The 23,050-nt window shown below is 43.8% G+C and overlaps 1 protein-coding gene and 1 pseudogene across 2 annotated transcripts in view; both read right to left on the reverse strand.

Moving 5' to 3' along the window:
• Positions 1 to 3,196: 3,196 nt before the first annotated feature.
• On the reverse strand, positions 3,197 to 9,801 carry LOC144112793 (inactive selenide, water dikinase-like protein; annotated as a pseudogene). The gene is made up of 5 exons (XR_013310473.1): positions 9,633 to 9,801; positions 8,879 to 9,028; positions 8,429 to 8,539; positions 6,656 to 6,849; positions 3,197 to 5,329 (listed from the first exon to the last, which is right to left on the reverse strand). The product of XR_013310473.1 is annotated as an inactive selenide, water dikinase-like protein (transcript).
• LOC144112792 (uncharacterized) overlaps positions 9,801 to 23,050 on the reverse strand; it is a 41,847-nt gene continuing 28,597 nt past the window's right edge. Inside the window, exons 12-13 of the mRNA XM_077645603.1 lie at positions 17,577 to 22,505; positions 9,801 to 12,360 (exon numbers count right to left, since the gene is read on the reverse strand). Of these exons, the coding sequence (XP_077501729.1) occupies positions 22,494 to 22,505 (12 nt within the window). The 3' untranslated portion in view covers positions 9,801 to 12,360; positions 17,577 to 22,493. The remainder of the gene's footprint in view (positions 12,361 to 17,576; positions 22,506 to 23,050) is intronic.

The raw sequence follows: 23,050 nt of genomic DNA on the forward strand, positions 1-23,050 counted from the left end.
CTAAGGCGATGTCAGTGCACTATCCCTGCCCCGGATTAGGGGCGTAAGGATTAATAGTTTTCTTCATAACCAATAAGCCACAGCAGCAGATGGGTTTTGATATCACGTGCGCAGCTGCACCAGCATCAAAGTACAGGCAGCAGCATCGAAGAAAATCTCGTGGACAGCTCGTTTGGGAGCACGTTGCTAGAGCACACCGCAGGGTAAACGGACGGGAGGCCGCCCGCGTCCAGTACCTTTTAAAGCTCTAGCTTTTAAAGCGAAGAGTCATGGACCTAACCGACGATCACGCGACCACTCCTTGCCCATAGCCGGCGACTCGCGCTAGCTTGGTCCTAATCACTCGGGGCAACAAAAGAAGTCACAAAAATGGCTATAAACAACGACAAATGCGTCCCATAATAATAATTGGTATTTTGGGGAAAGGAAATGGCGCAGTATCTGTCTCATATATCGGCGGACACCTGAACCGAGGGAAGGGATAAAGGAGGGAGTGAAATAAGAGGTGCCGTAGTGGAGGGCTCCGGAATAATTTCGACCACCTGGGGATCTTTAACGTGCACTGACATCGCACAGCACACGGGCGCCTTAGCGTTTTTCCTCCATAAAAACGCAGCCGCCACGGTCTGGTTCGAACACGGGAACTCCGGATCAGTAGCCGAGCGCTCTAACCACTGAGCCACCACAGCGGGTACAAACGCGTCCCAAGATAACCTGCTGTGACTGGACGACGCAGCGTTCTGCGTTCCTGTGCAGTACCAACCGCAGCAGTTATGATAGAGCTACCACAGGCGAAGTGGCACATAAGACTCGTTGTGGAAGGGTCATAGATGCAGCCGAGGCAGAGCGTCATGCTCGGAACGCTGCACGTAAGTGGGAAACGGGAGCCACAAACGTGCTGCGTGTCTAACAGAAGACGAACGCTGTCGGGACGCTGCAATGCATCTCGAAGTCCTACTGGCCTCACGTTTTCTGGTGGCATATTTTAAAGAAAACTGTGCGGTCATTGCAGCTGGCGCGAGCAGTCTTTCACGCAAGACTAAATAGGCATTCGCGATAAAGGGCGCCGCTGTCGCGGAGCAAAAATTACTCACCTTAGGCAAAACAAAGATCCCTCGTTGAACTCAAGCTTCTTTAAGAGCAAAATAACGCAAGGCTGGCCACCCGGCGCCGGTCGTGACAGGGCCTTAGAGCAGCCAGGAAGGCTTGAGCACAGGACCATCCAGAGAACAAGCGATAGGCCTAGCGGCCGCAATCCGCCAGCTGCCGTGACACAACGTGCGAGCGTTCTTGGCAGCAGCCGTTCTACGTGTGTATGAAAATGTTGATGATGATGATTATGATGTCATACGAGTTTATATGTCATTGTTGTTAGCCTATCAAAGGATGGCACATGCCCACACTGGGGGATCGGCCAAGAATCGGGTGGCTGTTCGCCTGCACTCAGTTATTAAAAACGAAAAGCACGCGGCAATGCAACACCGGTGGATTCTACCTCCTGAGCAGAGAAAGGACAAGAGTTTTGATTTCGAAATAAATAAATAATAATACTAATAATAATAATGTGCGGGATTAAAAAGAATTATTAAGTCAAAATGTAATGATTTGTAGAAAATTTTGTTACACATAGCAAGGCATACGGTCCTTGCCGATGGTACGTGGTCCTGAACCGAGCCATAAGGGAAGGAATAAAGGAGGGAGAGCAGCGATGAAGCCACTCACTCCTTCACGGTTGCCATGGTAACGGCGCATGAGCACAATTGGCCTCTCCCATGTAACATGGTATCCGCGCATACGCACAACTTTCCCCTCGCGTGTACCACGAAATGCTCGACTGGTAGCCTAGTGTAGCTCCCGCTACAAAACATTTAGGACACACAGGTCCTTGAGCCCCTGCACGGCCTCACTGCACTCAAACGTTCATGTCCCGTATAACAAGTGGCAATTTATAGTGCACATTAAAGTACCCCGCCAGGTCTGAATTATCAGGCAGCCTCTGCTACGGCACCTCTCTCTTCCTTCTTTCACTCTTTATATACTTTCTGCCGTTCCCCACAGCAGGGTTGAGGTGTTCACCACAGGGTTGAGGTGTTCACCGAGATGGTACACTATCCTTTCAAAAAACAAAATTTTCTTTTCATCCCCCATCCTAAAGCTTAGCAGCGGAACACCCCTAACCACTATGAAAATGAAATTGGTTTTTGGGGAAAAGAAATGGTGCAGTATCTGTCTCACATATTGGCAGACACCTGAACCACACCTTCAGAGAAGGGATAAAGGAGGGAGTGAAAGAAGAAAGAGGTTTCCTGATAGCCGTGCACTGTGACACCTGCATCAAAGTACAAGCAGCAGGCATCGAAGAGTCTCGGGACCTCATTGCTGCAGCATGCCATGGGGCAAACGGAAGGAAGGCCACGCCGCGTCCAAAACGTTTGAAAGTGCTAGCTGTTAAACAGAGCCATGGACTTCACCTATGATCACGCGACCACTCCTTGCACGTAGCCGGCGCCTTGCGCTAGCTTCGTCACAATCACTTGGGGCGTGCAGTGGCAACAAGACAGCGCTAAAGACAACGCCACATGCTACAGCAACCAAAGCCCATGATCAGATATGGGAACCTTCAAGTGTTTAATGCACTTGCAACCGAAGTTCCCATTGTTACTCTCACTGATGGCAGCATCATGTGCAGTTTGGTTTGAATCTGTCTTGTTACAGCATGCTGCATTGCCTAACATTTACGTCCACCACGCAGTAATGTGCAGGAGCGCTATATGCACTGTTGACATGTGCAGAACCCAAAGTAGACACTGGACCAAGCACAATGTTCATGTTCCGAATTGAGATGCTGTAAACAAGTAATTTTCCTCAAGCTTAATATTTCACAAAATCAGGTAAAGTCCTGAGGAATAAATTTTGGAAAGGAATAAATTTTGGAAAGGATAAGTGACAAGCTCCTTAGCGCTCTTTTTAACCACATTATTCAGGGGAGCAATTTTTTGCAATGTGCTGTTTATATGAGTCGTGACAAAACGAGCAAATTAGGTCTTCACAAAAATTCAATTCAAAAGTCGTTTCACATAAAATTGGATGAAGCAACCTGTATCTAATGGTGCTAAGTAATGTCTGCTCTTAATGATACTGATGGGTAAAGCTTCAGTGTGCCCACACACGCTCTCAGCAAAGACAAGAGCCAGAATTTTTGCAAAATATTTTTATTCCCAATGCATGGCAAATGGCTGAGGCTTAAGCAATGAGAGGCTGTGAGAGATGCCCACGGGAGACAAACCATCCTCCACACCACCGTAATATTCAGTCAGCACAGATTCATGAAGGTCTCTTCAAGGAACAGCCAGTCTCTTAACTGAACAAACCATCAACACCACTACTATATGATAAAAGGGGAAAATATTTTACATAACGAATGCTTGTAGAAGACTATCTTTCATGACTAACAAAAATATTAGTGTGCTCATAAAGCGCATAAAATATCACTAACACAACACAAAATGTTTGTTTGGAGTCCATTTAGCTAATGTTCATGTCAGTGGCATGCAGCATAAGACCAAAGCTGTCGCCACTCGTGTATGTGGCATTCGTAGTTGCATATGACAGCCATAAGGTACCCCATCAGTAAAAACTTCACAGCTCACTCTTTCAAAACTCCTTGCAAGGCTGGAAACCTTCCTCACAACCAATTCTTTCCCTGTCCCCTATTCCCAAGCCTGTGTTACCAAAGCTAGGACTCCTTGTCGGCTGAAGGCACTTCGAGCACGCGTAGAGAGTCCGTCAGCCTTGCTACCCGCTCCCCTTCAACAACATCCTCTATGATCCACGCTGGGTATCCCTCCTGCTGCTCAATTTCTTTGCACGATCCTTCGGTATTCTCCTTTGGAAGGCACATCAGCAGTCCACATGAGAAAGGAAAACAGGAAACTTGTAACTCACTAACGCCATAAATTTTACGAGTGCAACATATGAAATAAACTTGAAATGAAATTGCTGCTGTTTTACCACAATTCCTGTATTGCCGCAAAATTGCTGCAATTCCTGTGTTATGATTATATATTTTTCATGCACTCCTCTCCACTAATGCCCCAGAGGCCTTGAAGGTATTGAAATAAATAAATAAATAAAATAAATAAATAAATTCCATGTGCTAATATATTGGCAAGAGATTTTGAGAAAACACCCCAAATGATGCTTTAACTTGTTCATTGCATCTTGGGTGTCCGGTGGGTGATCCAAGATACTAAGTCACGCGATGAATCCGTCGCTATGCTCTGATTTATCAAAGAGCGTGTGGAAAGGACACACGCCATGTCGCTGTTGCCATTTATTGCCGTTTCCAGGAAGTTCGCATTGCTAAGTAAAAAAAAATTTTTGGCTACAGTTGTACTAAGGGCAGCGTTATCTGTGTGAAGACAAGAAATTTTCTCTATGTGAAGCCTCGACAAGTGCCAGAGACCTCCCTACTCCACCCTCCACAAGAACCACGCATCCATCACCAACCCGTTGCCTGCCTCCACACACCAGAAGCCCATGCAGCAGCAGAGCAAAAAGAGCAACAGTAAAATCAAATCCAAAGAGACAGTGGGAAAGTCAGCTGCCCTCCAGAAGCATCCCCAACCGGCCACAGCCTCACCATGCCCCACTAGCTAGGGGGCCGCCAACATAGACACCCTCTAGAAAAATTCTGTTGCACTCGGCTTTAAGTAAAAGCATTCATTAAAGTAAAAGCATCAAAGTAATCACTGAGCGAAAATCCAACTGCTATTACAGCGTTCTCGCATCAGGTTTCATGATTGTCCTGTCAATTTTGTTTACTTTTCTCCTGGTACTACTCAGAGCAAAGCATCTGAATTACATTAAAAAAATCTGAAAAGAGTTTCACCCAAAACGAGACAACAACATATCTTTCCAAGGAACAACTGGGGATTTCCAACAGGAACACCATCACTTTCATGTAACTCTAAACTCTGCATACATTTTAGCACTTCCTGACGGTGAAAGTTTGAAAAATTGTGTTGTATCTATTTTGAAGAAGCTGTGAAAGACATGAGAAGGAAATCCTACAATAGAGAAAAAAAAATTCGACTGATTGTCAGTCAGTGGCTCAACAGAGGTCTCGGCCGAATGCCCGTGCGTTAGTTTGAAGGAGGTGCCCGTGGCGGCCAGCAGGGCAGGAAATTGGCTCTGATGGGCAGCGTGTGGATCACAAACCGCACTGAGCGTTGCTGCATCTGCACCAAGTTCTGGGTGTGGCCGAGCATACCGAAGCCTGTCACGCCTGTAGCACCGTGGCAGCCATGCTTGTGCATCAGCCGAGCTCCTGGAACAACAAAGGCAAAAAATTTGTTTTAACACAGTTTCTGCACAAGCAGGAGCGAAGTGAAAGTCAATGCTCACTTGGTCACAAAATACACAACTGATGAATAGTCATACAATGCCACTCATTTCATGATATAAAAGGAAAGAAATGTAGCTGGTCTGATAAAGGCCTGCTTTGATCAAAATGAAAAGTTTTCCTCGTCAAAAGTCTGCAATTTTGTGGTAGCCTTCTTGCATGCAGACAGTGAAGTACTAGTAAGTGGAACACACATACTAGCACTTGCAAAATGTGAGACTGCACAGATACTACCAGCATACCCTGTAAGGTGGTAGTAACTCAATTACTGCAGTCTTTAATGTTGGTCGCCAGGTTATCACTGTCCCCCTTCCCATGGGCTGCTAACAAGCTAAGATATTTCCATGTAATAAACAAGGAAGCAAAAACCAGATGGGCAAAATACAGTACTTCCCAGCCCCACCACCTTCTCAAGGTTAGTGTTTTCCAATCTAATCTAACCTGTATCCTTGTTTGTACTATCCAGACACGACTTTAATTATTTTCTTTTTTCTTTTCCTTATTTGTTGGCATAACACTGGAGTGAACGGCTGTGGTAGTAAAGAGACAGCCACAAGGATTGGATGCTTCACAACAGAAAACAAACAACTGGTGGTGGGGGAAGCCTCAGGCCCTTAACCAATATTTCAACAAGACGACTTTCCTTTTCTCCCACCTCTTGCCTAGCTGTGACAGCATCACTCTTCTTGCGTTCATCTTTTCACAACTTATCTTCTTCACTTCTGCCTTTTTAATCCTTCTCCCTGCTTGCCCATCCCTTCTTTTTCTCCAAATGAACTCCACAATTTCTTTGTGCATTTTCATGTCATGATGTCCTTTGCTCACGCATATTTTGCAGAATCTACCATGTGCAGCAACATCTCCTAAAGTGCGTGATCAAATTCTTGGAGCTTCTTTTTATTTGTTTGCACTAATGTCCTGCACTTTTCGTTTTCAATGCTATATCATATCCCATCTCATTATTTATGTTACGATTACTGTAGTGGAAGCTGTCTTCATCATGGGACACGAATTTATTATTGTTGCCCTGACCACTGCGCTGTACTTCAATTATCAACTATTTTGTTGTCACCTTCTTAAAGCATTGCTCACAGTTTGTATGCACTTTAGTATCTGTCCACTCTCTTTCTGTGAGTGCACATGTTTCACCTCTACAATACCTCAGGAAGGCATTGCAGAGACTGCCGTAAATAAGCACATAAGCAAATAGGCAACAAAAAAAACTGCAGACACGAACAAATCAGCACCAACCATTGAGATTGAGACGTGCCATGGAGTCTATTGCATGGAGGTAGACCCTGCGTACATCTTCTTCACTGATGCCAGCCTTGCCCAGCTAAGCATGGCGCTCCGGCTTCTCCAGCCACTGGTGAGCGTTCACTGCCACCTGGGTGCCAAGGGGCTTGGTCAGTACCAGCACGTCTCCAGGCTGTGCATTGTCTGGCCTGTAAAGGGAGCATAACATTTAGCAATTAGGTTAAATGGCCAGGCTGATGAACCTTCCAGTTTTTGTCTAGGGCCTTTCGTGTTGTTCTGAAATAGCTTGCCTTTAATGACGCAGTGACTACTTCTGTAGCAAACCTTCTAAAAGGATAACGTTGAGACAGGCATAGCATTACTATTGCTGTCATTCTTTGCTCTGGGGTAAGGCATATGTTCAAAGGTTTTTGCTGCAATTCTTTTTCTGTTTACATTATATTGCCATTTTCAAAATTTCACTGTCTATGCGACTGACCTGCTGGGCCTTTGCTACAAGTACTCTACTTGCAAAAAGCATCAGCGTTGACTTAGTGGAGTGCAAAATAGTATCAGAACATCTTTGGTGGGTGCGGGATAGCACTTGATATAATGACGACAATTCCAATAAGACATGGTTTGAACTTGTGCAAAAGTGAATTGTACAGTACAGTGAAAGCTCGTTAATAAGAACTCGACGGGGACGACGACAGTTCAAATTGACTGAAGTTCGAACAAACAAAAGTGAACAGAATATGCATTTGGGAAGCAGTCGGGTAGCGAGATTAGCCATTTCATTGTCCGAAAGTATTCCTTCATCACCTCCTACCTTTTATCTGAAGGCCCTTTTTCACCTTCAAAACTGAAGAGGCGCGTAGCATTCAGTGCATCCAAACTACCACAGCGGAGGGCCCCACTGAAGTTGCAAAAGGCATACAACCACCACTGAGCATGGTCAAAAGAACTACCGTCTCACGTCTGGCGCTTTTTGACCAAACCATATAGTGCAACCTCTGTGACTTGCAAATTCACACTTGTGAGTCGCGAGGTTGCGTAAGCATTGAAGTCGACAAGCAAAGGTAAACCGAGCGGCCACACGTATATTGCCCGATTTTGCAGCCTCCCCTGGCTCAAGGCGCACACTGCCAAACCAATGAGTGTGCTTTTTGGTGATATCCTGCTTCGATAATGCTCTGGCATTGACTTCATGCATGGTTCCAACCTTCTCTTCAAGCATTTTGGCACAGTAATTACTGCAAACGGAAGACAATTCTAAATGCGGTACACCGTGTAGGTTGACTGCTCCGGCCGCAACCAATCACATGCAAAGGGCACTGAAAAACCGAGACAAATACACACAGCAAACATCAGCCAAGCTCCAACTCATTCGTTTGGCACACGTCGTCGTTTCGCGCACGACCGCATGGTTTCGGATTTGGAGTGCTGGAGACACTGGGCTTTGTTTCACACAGACCCAGTGGAGCATGGCCAGACCCAGTCGTACAGTTCGAATTATCCAGAAATTCAAATTATGAGCTTTGGCTGTACAGTCAGGTATTTCCACGGGCAAACTACATCATCAGTGTGGTGATTATTTGGGTATTAAGTAAGGTTTATCTGAACTTTGAAAACGACGCTCATGCTGGAAAAATTCATCATAGTACCCAACAGACAGAGCCTCAAATGCTCACATTTTGCATTTCATAAATGCTAACACTGACAAAAATAGCATGAAAAACTTAATTCATTGGAAAAAGAAAAAAAAAGAGAAACGATTACTGCACTCACGAGATGATTTCAGACTCTGCAGACTGATGATGCCACACCACCAATCATAGGCCAAGGATTGAGCATAGTCTGCCCTCCTGTGACCCTTGTGCCTGCTTGTTCAGCCAAGTCCTGTGGAGAAACAAATGCCATTTAAGCTATTTGCACCATGCTTATGACTTCAGTACTGGGGCATGAACTCAGGCAGTGAAAAGAGTTAAAAGCTGAAACACTTGAACAGCTGCTCTTTGACATGGACATCTCTTGTAGATCTTCTCTCAAGTTATCTCTTCACCATGGTAAGCGCACAAACTTGAAAAAGAAATCTGAGACTGCATTCAAATTTTGAGAGCTTACACAACTAGTGCCCTCACACTGAAATTACCTCTGATAGGCTACCCATGGTCTCAACACACCTAAAAACATTGATGCAAACATCTTAGGTTTTACTGCAGAAGGGGCCGATCCTACCTTGACTCCCCTGATAAGAATAGGTACGACAATGTCCCTCTGCTTTTCAGTGAGCTTAGTGCTGACAGCCATTACCATCAGCACGTTATCGCAGCGGGTCATGCCAAGTGCATAAAGATCAGACAGCACATTGGCACACGCTATCTTGCCCTGCAACAAACAAAAACAATGAATAAGAAAACATCCTGTACACATGGTGCCAGCAAAGGACACCAACATGAGGCCTGTCACCTATTTGATTCATTATTGTGTAACAACGAAGATGTGTCAACGCAGTAGCGGCAGTGCTATCGCTGAGCGCGCGCAGCTGGCTGGCTCTAGAACAACCGCCGACGTAAGGTAACAAACGCTGCTATCGTATTGACACATCGTTACAATCAGATTTATTTACACGCTTATAGAAAGTATAATTATAGTGTGGTTTTGAGCCCAATAAGACTGCTCAGTAAGTGACCTGTTATCCAGACTAGCCAATAAGTGAACAAACTTAGCACTTAGAAACTCAAATTATAGAAAAAGTTTGGTGATACTCTTACGGCTACAAGAATATATATTTAATGCTGCTTTGTTTCGTTTTATCGCCTGGTATTAAAACTACAGACACATAACTTTCTGCAAAAAAATAACACTTAGTATTTTTTGTACAGTCGACTGAAGTGACAGCAGAGCACTGTGATGTTGAAGTTCGAGTATACAATCTGCCACCAGGTTACTAAATGCAGGTAAGCATTTTTTTACAATGTTGAACACTTACAGCTATGTAGGGGTCTTCAACAGATGGATAGAAGTAATCAATAGTTTGAACCAGAGAATAACCAGAATCTCCCAAGGGGCACAACACTGGAATCCATGCCAATGTCTGAATGGAAAAAAATATGTATATTAGTCAGGTTGTTATGGGCAGCTTCTTGAAGAAAGGGACATTTTCAGGGAAGTTATCAGAGTTACTACATTTAAAAGCACTGTACAAGGAACCCAAAATGTCTTCAATGAGGTTAAACTGTCCGCACACCATCAGTGTTGGGTTTTGTTCCCATTATGACTTAGAGAACTATAGACACCCAGCATTAGTTCGTTTTATTCTTTCAAATGATGCGTTAAACATTAGAATACTTATGCCACCATGTGGACAACTATTAGCAATAAGTAATTTGTATCTTAATTTCTTCTTTCATGATATTTCACTTTAATCAACCGAACGAGTGCTGAGACATGGGGTTCACACTTAGGTAGCATGAGGCACGAAAAAAAAACCTGTAATATAAATGCTGATACATAGTTTTAATTCACTAAATCAATTAAACCAGCTTGCTTCAAGAGCTGGAATGACAACAAGCAACATATCAGCAGTTAAATTGCCGTTCTTTTCGTGTCTCATGTGTCCTACTTGTCACACCCATCATTTGGTTGATGAAACTGAAACTTAAACAGGGCCAAGAAGAAATTCAGTTATAAATTTAGCAGTCACAAGTGAGTACCAGGTGGTGATCTATGTATTGTAATGTCTAAAGCATGACTTGAAAGAAGAAAAAGTGCAAGCAAAAACTTTATTGTCTAGAGTGTTTAAATGTGAGGCTAAATTTGTACTGAAAGGGAAGATCATTCATAATCCAACACAAATACTATGTTGGGACAGACAAAAAGGAAAGAAACAGTCTACCGGCTTGTACCCGAAAGTGTAATAGCTTTATATCCAAACACCAGAATAAAGCTGGCCACTCAACTGTAAATGTTTAGTCAATCTGCTGTACCAGAAGAGAGTGTCGCGCATGTCTTCAGCTACTAAATTCTTTAATTAATTATTAATCGGTGTGTATTGTAAAACAGAGCACAGCTACTTGAGCGTCCGTGTTCAGTTTGTAAAACTAAAGTACACTTGGATATTTATCAACATTAATGTCATCTCACTGTCATATTTCAGTCACTGACAGCCATTGTCCCTCCCTCATGCTTTTAGTGCGAAAGCACTATTCCACATGTACCAACCCCTAGCAAGAATCTTGTCTTGTGCTTGTACTATCCCAAGCTCGGGTCAGTTCGGAGCAGCATCACGCAAGCTGCAGCCAATAGGATGAAGCTCAGGTAAGTTTGGAGAAGCATCGCGCCAACTGTAGCCATTGGGAGGAGGGCATCTCACCACCTAGGTCACATAAGCTTGTGGCAACATCACATTCTGCGCATTGGATTGTGAAAAAACTGTCCACCGTGGCAGTCAAAATAATGATTGGCCGCAAAAGGTTGCTCGGGAAGAGCAACATGAGTCGCACGATCCCTACCGGTGGCTATGATAGAAACAGACACCTGTCAATGCAGTGGCACATCCCTTAACCGCTGCGCCACTGCGCTAGTAGTGGTACGCCGCCATCTATGAATGTTAAGTAGAGAATTACCACCTCTGCCTATATGGGCATTATCCTACTAAACCCCTCAGAGTGGCACTTAAGTGTCCCCTGCTTTCACACGTGTACTTGGTTTAACTACGTTAAACCCCTACCACTTTTTTTTTTCTTTAAAGGATACTGAACTAGAAACATCACTCACTTTATGTGTCACGTCACTAGTGAATTTTAGGCACGACAGACTGAACAGAGTTCACTGAATGCCAGAGGTATTCTCTCACCAATGACTGATTCAAGAACTGCAATTTTATAAAACAGCAGAAGCATGGAACAAAACAGTCAATAAGTATATCCTGCATCACATAATATGTTCATTTCAATGCTGGTACAATGAAAAATCGTTAATTCCATCATGACATAAATGGCAGCCTTGTTGAGTGGCTGCACTGTTCTGAACAGAAAATAGCTAGATCAAGACAGTGATCAACAATTCCAAGTTGATGAATTTTGTATTTTTTGTAGGCTGAACTAAAGTGAAAAAATAGCAGAATGATGTTAGCGCCTGCTATAGCACACTAATGCATGCAAGTGAACAACTGAGTACTTTTGCGCTGGCACAAGTACATAACACCACGACATGTACTTATGTCCTGAATCCAGTAGTACGTTCGTTTCACTGCCGTACGGTTACAAAGCATCACCGCAGTCGAAAAATCTGTTGAGCGTGCCGTTCTAATGCTTGTACAATCAGGCAAAGACGACAATAAAGTATCGGCACAAGTGTTCGGTGAAACAAATTAAAACAAGCTGCTCTAAAGCTTGAACGCACCGATCTGTGATCCCTCAGGGTGGTACAACACGGTCTGCTGTGCTTCGCCGTCTTCCTTCAGCGAATTGAGCAGCTTGTTGAGCACACCCTGGGGAACCTTGCAGCCTCATCCTTTCATGTCAGCCAGGATCAGGAGCCAAAACTCTGGCTCGAGCCCGTGCTCGGCATTGTCGAACAGGTAGTAGATCACCGTCACGCCGCTGGCTCCGCGTCGGAACATGTAGCTCCGGCCGGTGACAGCATCGACATGTGCAGCCTCACCACTCATCCCGGCGAAAGTTCGAACGGCGGGCGGCAGTGGCAGCTTGTGCAGTCTAAGCAGAAGAAGAAAAGGAAGTAATGACACCTCCAGCCAATAAGAATTGACCACCGATCAATTCAATTAATTCACACAGTGGAGTGGCAGCGGACAGCTTTGCCCAAACTGACTGCTCGTGACAGCCAGCAGACTTGCCTGCTCGCGTTCCTTGGAGCCTGTCGAACGCAGCTCCAATGTCGACCGAGAACTGTCTTCATGCGCTTCACTTCCTTGCTTGCTGGCACTTCCCTATGCGCTTCCCCACTTTTTCTTTTATATGTAGCGCAAAGATAAGTAGTAGCGCTGCTACCTGCTCAAAACTATTTTGAGTTGCCACGTAGCGGCTATTCTTCAGTTTGCCATTTTGTTCCTATAGGCATTAGAAATACTTTTCATTTACTTTGTGATTAAAAATGCAAAAAAAGCAAAAATTCTATTGAAATTTCAAATGCACGCAATGTTACCTAAGCATGTAAGCTTTATGCACACACACGCAAAAATAACTTGCAGTCACTAAAAACCGCAGCGCCAGTAAAAACAAAGTGACAATACTTGGACGCCATCTGGATGGCATGTCTGAATGTTACGCCTAATCCCTTAGTGACCTGACAAAATCAGCAGGAAAGATAGTCGGAAGTGCTTCGGAAAGCCCCTTGAATGCAGGCGAAAGAACGTTTAACTACATCAAAGACTTTCTCTCCGATAGAACGGCTAAAATTCAAATTGGCACAATCAAATCCGACACCGTCAGTTTAGGAGACAGAGGAATGCCACAAGGATCTGTCCTGTCCCTCTTCTTATTCAATATAACCGTCAACAAAAAGGCACACGAAGTCGCCAAAATCCCAGCCCTAGAACACTCTTTGTACGCGGACGATATAGTCCTTTGGACCACTAAGGAGAGTATCGGCACGATACAAGATACGCTACAACAAGCGGCAGATGTAGTAGTAGAGGAGGCACAAGCAGCGGGACTTCCGTGTCCCCCCAAAAAATCCGAAGTCCTCATCCTACACCCAAAGCGTCAAAGAAACAAAGAAAAAATAAAGCACCTCAGATCGAAATCTACGCGGAAGGGGCAGCCATCGCAGAAGTGGAAACACTAAGAATATTGAGAACCAAAAAACGTCACACTAAATAAGAAACTGAGAAACACCGTCAACCAAATCTCCCTTATCATCAGATGGATTGCAAATAGGCGAGGAGTAATTAAAGAAGCCGAGACCAGGAAACTTATCCAAGCCTTCGTTCTTAGCAGAGTCATCTACTGTACAGCATACGTCACCCTCACAGTCAGAGAAAGAGATGACCTGGATGCTCTAATTAGACAATCCTACAAAATTGCGCTCAACCTCCCCCGTCATACCCCAAATGAAAAACTACTCCAGTTAGTTTTCCAGCTGAAAACCGGGAGAGGGCCAAGATCATCTTGATCTGCATGCAAAGGATGCCTGCGTACGCCTTTTGGCCTCAAACACGCAAATTACAGTCATCGAATGCCGGCGCTGCTTCTCAGACAGGCAAAATGTTTAAAACCAAGCACCTGAGGCACATGTACACAGCCAGATCTCAACGAAGGGCATTTCAAGAAATGTGAAATAAGCAGTCACAACTTGCAGCTTTGCAAGAAAAGAAAAGCCTTTATTCGATGCACTCTTGAAAAGCCTATAACTTAAAATTGCAAAATACAAGTGACAGCATCAGGTAGTAGCCAACAGAGATATACTGATACTGGTACTGACTCAACTTAAAACCAGCCAGAAGACACAACACAGGAGAAGACATGAGCTCAACAAGAGGCTGGACTAACAACTGAAATTTTATTGAAAGAAAGCCGCAAAAGAAGATCCGCAAAGACATGCGTGCGCACAGTACCCCAAAGCAGTGAAAGGAGGATATGCAATCGAAAGTCACTGGCATACTAGTGAATCTAAAAAAGCAAATTCCTTACGGCGAAAGTTTACCGACAGCTTAGCCACACGTGTCCTTAGCGTTACCGATGTAGTAAACCTCAAGTATCTACCGACAGATTTCTCCCTTCCGTAAACCACTGATGTGTTGCAGAAATTAGGCGTTCAAAGAGATAGGTCATCCTCATATTTGCGTTCAAAAGATTGAGTGTGTAGTGCCAGATTAGAATTTGCCTTCCCTCCTGTAGATTGAAAGTGCTCAGTCAGGTGCAAAATCAGACATCTACCTGTCTGCCCATAGTAGTTGCAGCCATAAGGCAGTGGAACACAATAAACTCTATTACTTCTGCAAGTGGTGAACGTTTTTATACGTGACACTGTCCATTGTGGATGATTACCCATAGTTTTATCAAGCCTTTTTTTAATGGCCACGCAAAAGCCTCTTATCTTGCACTTAGCTGTTAAGACGACAGCAACATTACACTTTGCCGAGACTTTCTTGAGACTGTGTGAAATACTATAGAGGTAAGGTATATCAGCATCATCCGAGTATGTGTTCCTTTCCCTCGAGCAAGTGAAAACACGCTCTGACAGGTTGGTGAGATGGGCAAGTGGGAACCCAGCTGCCATTAGCTTGGAAACCTGCTATGAGAATGCGTCCTCAGCAGAAATGGCATGACTTAAGTAAAGCTGATGTCATGCATGCGATTGCACACCCATCAAGTGTTTCCATCTTTACTGGCCTTAGCCAGAGACAAGTACACCTCTTCACCACCCTTCCCTAGCCACGAGTGGCCTGACTCGTACCTAAAAAGAGGCTTCCCAGATCTTGGGCTGTAGCCCCAACAAACATGGTCGTCCACAAAGCGCAGGTCTGAACCAAGAAACTGCTAATGGTTCTGCTTAGACAATTCTGACGTAAAAAAGAGGCCTTGACTGCACACCTTAAAGACTTTTAAAACATCTTGTGCCAACTTTTCTGGGCCCTCCATGCCCAGGAAATTTAGGTAGTCATGAAAACAACGAAATGCTCCTATGCTAAGGTCTTCCAAACAGGGCTCTAATGCCTTATCGACTTTAGATTAAAAAGTGTTGCTGATCAAAGGTACGACCTGGGTGTAAATAACGCCCTGACAACTGACAAATCCAGATTTGCGGTAAAAGGACAACAGCCCCATGAAGCTAGCAACCGAAATCACGCAACTGTCTGTAAAAGCCTGTTCATTGTCCACCCTGATGCAGTCTTGCACATGCCTCAGAAGTTTATCATGTGACAATGAATAGTACAGGTCCTCCATGTCGATGCTCACTGCAGAGCACATGCCCAGGTTGCTGTCCACAAGAAACTAGATCTCCACAGAACTCCACTCTTGCGAGTTGGCAGGGCAGTATTTACATCAGAGATCAGGCGTATGCAGAGGGTCCCAGGTCGCACCGTTCCTCCGCAACATTTTTCTGTACAGAGTCGATACGGCATCAAAGCTCTGTTTGGAAGACCTCGGCATAGTAGCATTTCGTTATGTTGATGGCTACCTAATTTTCATGGACAAGGAGGGCTCAGATAAGTTGCCACAAGACATTTTAGAAATCTTTAAGGCATGCGGTCAAAGCCTATCTTTTACGTCTGACTTTCACTAAGCAGAACCGTTTGCAGTTTCTTGATATAGACCTGCACTTTGTAGACGACCACGTGTGTTGGCACCATAGCCTAAGATCAGGAAAACCTCTTAGCTATGAGTTGAACTACTCGCGGCTGGTGAAGGACGGGTTGGCAATCGCATTCATCACGACCGCTTTACGGAAGTCATGCCATTACAGTGTTGAGAGCTCATTCTCGGAGCAGGTTTCCAAGCCAATGGCAGCTGGGTTCCCCTTTGCCCATCTCGTGCACCTGTCAGTGTGTTTTCACTCGCTTGAGGGAAAGGAACACCACTCGGATGATGCTCACGTAGTGGAGCAGCACAAAAATGTGCCCTCTATACCTTACCTCTATGGCATTTTGCACCGTCTCAAGAAAATCGCACCAAATTTAAGTATGATCTTGCTGTTGTCTTGATAGCTAAAAGCGAAGTAGGAGCCCTTTGCACCACCGTTCAAACTAGGCTCGATAAAACTACCGGTAATCATCTGCTATGCACAGTAGGAGATAAAAAAGGTTCACCACTTGCAAAAGTAAAAGGGTTTTTCACGTTCCACTGCCTTGTAGCTGAAACTACTATGGGCAGACAGGCAGATGTCTGAATGTGCGGCTGACTGAGAGCACCTTCACTGTATAGGAGGGAAGGCGAATTCTTACCTGGCACTGCACGCTCAACCTCGTCAATGCAATCGGAGGACGACCTGTCTCTTTGCACGCCCGATTTTCGCGGTACATCAGTGGTTTATGGAAGTGATAATCTGTCCGGACATAGCTGAGGCTTACTATATCGGTAAGGCTAAGGACATGTGCGTGGCTAAGCCGTCGGTGAACCTTCAGGAATTTGTTTTTTTAGATCGTTTACTAGTATGGCAGTGCCTTTCGATTGTTTTTCGCCCTCTCACTGCTTTGGGGTTTGTGCGCGTGCATCTCTTTGCAGGTCTTCTTTTGCTGCTTGCCTTCAATAAAACTTCAGTTGTTAGACCAGCCTCGTCTTGTGCTCATCTCTTCTGTGTTGCCTTCAGGCTGGTTTTAAGATGTAATACTGAATGCCAGAAGACAGCCATTTTAGAGTCAAGAACACTTATAATGGCTGCAATTAAAATGAGTGTTCATTTATTACAAAAAATAGCGCTTGCTTCATTAATTTATGCACGAAGTAAATGACACCACATCGCAATAAACAAGGACTAACCCTCATGGTGAAACTGCAGTTACAGCGAACAAGTGAACAGCGAACAAGTTACAGCGAACTAAACCTGCCACCACATCTAAAAGCTTGAACTTCAGGCCAACGCAGAAATCAGATCAGATTACTTCCCAAACCGCATGACACTGCCAAGCAAAGAATGTGACCACCAATAAAAAGCAACAAAAAGCAAACTGTAGGTAGCAGCCAATCTCAAGCAATCTCATGCAGAAAAGCTACAAGGTCAGGCCAACAAAGATGTGGAAAGAGAAATTTGACTAAAGGCAACAGCAAGCACATTATTAAGGTTTTTCACAGCACACTGAGCCCTTTAAATGGAAAATACTTTCCTGGAAAAACATACCAGAAGCAGCAAATTTTTTTCACCAATCAAGTTTTTTTCATGTACTTCACTGTTCTTGAAGCATGGGTAGGTGCAGAGTAGTCAGTTTAATACATGCATCCTTAAGCAATGCCACGCCAAAAACTGTACTTACAGAAAAAGCTTGCTTTACTGAGTGAATACCACTGGCCATTCACAAATTTCCCAGCCTGCTCCTGGTCACTGGCACAAATCGCACGCAACTTGCTGACTTGTACAACTTCCATGCTACCCTTGGTCTTTAGCTGGAAAAAAAATCTGAGGGATCAGCAAGATATCAAACTTTATATGCATTGCTTTGTTTCAATGACTAAGAAAAAAAAACAGCGTTTTCCGTGAGCATAACTAAACTATTTTTTCACACTAGCTTTCTGCAGTAATTCCCGTTTATCGCGACCTCGTTAACGCTGACTTGCTGCACGGTCCCAGCACTACTGTGTATAGCTCTATGGTTTCAAATGCTTGTTAGCTCTGAGCCCTTGGCCTTGCACTGGTTAATGCAGAAAACCTCGGAAAGGGCAATCAGAGCTTTGAGCTTTGAGCCACAGGTATTCAGAAGCTCGATGGTCCTGTGGGAGAACGTTTGGGCGGGTGACCCAGTAACAAACGCTGCTACAGTTACTTTCACTCCATTGCAAAAAACTCACACAGCAGAGACCTGTCCTCCATTTTGCAGTGCAGAAACAATCACTGAAATTCAAAGCATGCATACTAAATGCACCCCTACCTTCGAACACAGCTTCATAACTATGGGTATAATTATTGCAATGAAATACCAGTCAGTACATATAGTGTTCAATTTATCCTAAAATTATAAGCAAATCGACAAACAATAAACATTAAAAGGAAAATAAAATAACCAGAATTGTTAAAAAATTTGTCAGAAGAAATATGTGACTTCCACCACACTTCAGCAGTTCTTTAGCTTTGTGCACCATCAAACCACACTTTCTTACAGGCACATTTGCAGAAAAATTGGGCTGAACCTGGTCTTTAAGAATCTTTTTGGGTTCAACAGCAGGAAGAAACCAGGTTTTATCCAGAACCAAAGGGCCTTACACATTGCATCACAAGCCCAGATGGTGCAGTTGTCTACAGCCACTTGCATAAGTCTACAATTTTCCTGCCCTCCACAAGCTGCATGATCCCTGTCTGCTACTAGCCAAATTTCACTATTCTACCTGGCTCAGGGCCTCCCACTGCTTTTCTCAATCTTGGAATCCTGCAGCCCTAGCAGATCATCAGCTGTTTATTTATTTATTTACATTTCTGCAGTGCCACGAAGGCATAACTGCAGGGGGGATACATACATACACAATCAATCCTACAGCATGTGCCAACCTTTTGTACAGGATGGGAAAGAATCTATGGTCGATGATAAAAAAGTGTCAACAGCGCATTCACATCAGTCAATTCTTCAGGGAAGGGCAAGAGGAAAAGCAGAAAAACAGCAGCTGAGCATGCGTGCACATCACAATTCCAACAACAGTGCTCGGAAATTTGCTTTGGACTGGCATTCAACAATACATTGAGGCAGCTTACAACATTCATGTGGAAAGAAAAACAATTTGAACACATTAGTACCGCATTTTATCTCATGTATTTTGCAGTCGTGGTTGTGCCTTCTGGATACAAAATGAGGTGGCAGCGAACAAGTTTTGGGGTTAATAGTAGTTTCCTTGAAATAAATGTGGTAAAGGAATGCTAACCTTATTCGTAAACGGCACTCCTCCAGAGAGTCCCAGTTCAGGTCCTGCTTGATACTGTTATTTCGATAATTAAAAGTATATCTGTTGCTGACAAACCACGCCACACGATTCGGAACGCGTTCCAGCATATCACAATAGGTTCTGACTAGAGGGTCCCACACTGCACTGGCATACTCCATAATTGGTCAGATGGTAGTGAAGTATAAAAGTTCCTTAACCTTCTGAGGAGCGTCCCAAAAATTCTTTTCCAAAAAATTTAGCAATCTTGATGCCTCTGCCAAAATATATTGTCTGCTTTCTTTATCATTATTCTCGTTTTAGCACCGTACTCTCCACAGCAATACTGCTAGATATTGTACTATCAACATTTTTGTGTGGCATGCAAATGGCTTGTACCATGATGAATATGTGTAAATATAGCCTAGCCAATTTTCCATACCACAACTACAGCTGCAGCCAGATATCATTTTGTGGAGTAGCACAATGGCCTTCAATTTTACTGTGGTGAAGTATGCAGCATTTTGTTTCAAACATGAGCGTGAAGGGAAGACTTCATGTTTCATGAAAAGAAAGGAATGACACGCATACTGCAGTTTGCAAGAATGCCCTGTGGACATTAGAAAACACTGCCACCCTTGCTTTATCTTTGCCAGCTAACAAACTCATTTGAGCACAGAGTACTAAGCCAAACATGAGTACATGAATGTCTCACTATATTAGGCATATCTAATTGCAGTGAAGATTTGTAGCATATTCCATTGAGTCAGTGCATCACAGCAAAGGTTATGAAAACAAATGCAAGTTTATGAGCTTCACAAGCACATGAGCTTGCCCAATCTATTTATGCATGTAACTGAGAAATTTTCCTTGAAAAGATGTTTACTGCTGCAGGTCACAGCACTTCTAGGCCAGGTAGCCCATTACAAAGGAAGTCAGCATAGATAGCGTAATAAGTAATGTAAGTATGGTTGAATATAAAACTGACTATCCTTGAATATAGAACTTACTATCCAGACCATAGCTCTTGGATCTAAGCTTCACATCTTTCTGCATAATACAACTAACAAAGCAATAGAGCAAGAGAGTTTTTCGAATGAAATGAAAAACAATATTTCACTGGCATTCAAAACCACTGACCTGCTACTCAGCAAGGAGGGAATAAGAGGCAAAGATGAAGGAGTAGAGGTGCAGAAAATTGTTAATGTTTAGAAAATAATAATAAACTTAAGGAAATTTTAAGAAATTATGTAGCCACTAATTTTGCTTGGTTTTATGAGGTTTAAAACCACAAAGCGGCGCAGGCTGTTAGATATTAGAGAAATGGATAAATCTTTAAGTGTGCTAACATCACAGAGTTCCTGCACCTCTAGCATTTCGTCTCCATTAAAATGCAACCACTGCAGCTGGAATTGAACCTGCATCTTTCGGGTCAGCAGCTGAGTAACATAACCGCGGCTCCCATTTGGGGTGACATGCTTAGTTTTGTTTATTTGGGTTTAACATCCCAAAGCGACTCAGGCTATGAGGGATGTTGTAGTGAAGGGGTGACATGCAACAAAGTGGTGACTAACAGACTTTACAAAGTTCACTACAGAGAGAGTGAGCATTGATGAGGTATTAGAGTTTGCCTGGTCTACGAATGCCATATATTTGTGCAGATAATTCATTACAAGTACATGCGGCCTACGACAGGCTATGGCACCTAAAGCACAAAGCAATATGTCCATAAAATGAAGGCAAGAGCAGAGTTTCTTGCTGCCAGCAACCACTCCATAACCCAAAAGGCCAGTCAGCTTTTAAAAATGCATGTCCTACCTAAGTCTATTCAAGATTTCAGCTCTGATTTTGATTTGCATTTATTGCCAACTCACACAGCTCTCTCCTCCATATCTTAGCATTAACCCTGCTTTTCTTTCAGTGGTTGACTGCACTCCTCGCAATTTTAAACTTCTTAGTGTACCACTTTTTGCCCGAGAGATTTGTAGAAGGAATGCAGTTTAAAATTCTTTTTGAGTATACTGCAAGGCACTGTTCATAACTTCTGTGTGCATGCCAAAGGCCTTAAACCCCAATCTACTCGCACCCACTTCTCTCAAATGCTCTGCATTTGCGCACGACCTGGCTTAGACATGTGAATGACCTGGCCTAGATGTACTGTTACCACTTCCACTACCTCACTACCTATCGTAAAATGTTCTCTTTCCAGATTGTTTAGTATTTTAGCTCTCTTCATTTGCACTGAATACTTATGTCCTCAATCATGAACTACAATTCCTCATCACTGATACTACATCAATGCATTAAGACTAAAATATGTTCAGTTATTACAAGGCAACATTTACAAAATTAATTATCAATCTTGGGTGCCAACTTGGGCTTTTTGTCACGAAAGTTTGACTAGGAGTAACTTTGGTTGAAATTCTTCTAGCACAATAATCCTTGTCTTGTTGCACTCTATGATCCTTCTAGATCACTCTGGCAGGTCTATTCTCATCATGCCACAGAGTGTTTAGTAATTAGCCCACCTCCAAATGAGCAACATGAATTAGGTGAAATTTTGAAAACTATTTCATCTACAACAAAACTAATCAGATATTTGAAATTAGCATGCAAAAATATACAAATGGTGCAAGTTTCAACCAGATCCACCCATAAATAAGGAAAAAAGTTCTAAGAGGTGTGTCCCCCCTTAAGTAGACTTGGTCTTTCTCTATTTTGGCGGTTCGAATATTCATATCCTGTAGCAACCCAAACATATCACTTAGCTGCCTCTGCTGTGCATCGTCGTCATCTCCTGCATCGTGGGAACCGGTATTGCATAGTGGTCCTGGGTTTTCTTCCACATCACCGGACAGCAGAAGCAGCTCTTTAACAACAACGCACTCACATAACAAAGACAAAAGTATTCCCGGGCGTGGGAGCAGCAACAAGCAGGCATTGTCCGATTTACTTGCGTAAAGACAAGAGTCATGACTGACCTGGGCAAAGAAACGGACAAAATTGAAGAGCCACATCACGTAGCCGCACCACTGAACAGTTCCGGGACACGCCAGCAGTTCTTATCGACGACGAGTGTTGATGACATAGTCGATCCGGATGCCTTGATCCACGAGGAAGTGGTCCAGCAGGGTTGCCAGTGGTGATCAAAGTCTTCACCGTGAAAGCTGGCGAAACTTGTTGGTGAGTCGTTGCATTCCCGTGCTTCCAAAGTATACAAGGCGCCAAGCTGGAGACATGAAGTAACCTCGGCAAAGAAACGGACGAAATTGAAGAGCCGCATCACGTAGCTGCTCCCTCGCCCACTGAGGGTGGCAGGGTGGCAGTCAGTCATGCACCTATGAAGCAAACAGTGAAAGGAGGCAGGTGCTTCTGGCAAGAAGAATGTGATGCACCCTACCCCAAAGCAGGGCCACTGTCACTTGTGATGTAGCAGTGCCATACTCTACTTGAACACAGGGGCCCCGTGATCAGTACCTTGCGCACTTCAATTCAATTTTATTTACTTTGGAACATACACATTTACAAAAGTGGGCAACAAAAGCATCTGGACCCTTAGCCAGTTGCTAGTCTGGGCCCATGCAATAAGTGCACAAAATAGCATACCTGGGCACTAGTAACAAATAATTGTAAACCTTACTTGTTAGATCAGCAAGCCTGTTCCCATTTATATAATCACTCTCCTTTTTGTGTCTTCAGGCAGTAAGCACTCATAAAGAAAAAAATATGTTTGTTCATATGCTCCATAAGCATAGCATGTTGAAGTCCACTCTCCAATGTTATGGGAATGCAAGGAAGATGATGAAGACCATGCAGCCAAGCCACATTTCATCACCATCGCTGGTCGCCTCCGCACGAGACTCAAGCTTAGGCTGCTGGCATT

Source organism: Amblyomma americanum, chromosome 1 (assembly GCF_052857255.1).
Source record: "Amblyomma americanum isolate KBUSLIRL-KWMA chromosome 1, ASM5285725v1, whole genome shotgun sequence".
NCBI lineage: Eukaryota > Metazoa > Arthropoda > Arachnida > Ixodida > Ixodidae > Amblyomma > Amblyomma americanum.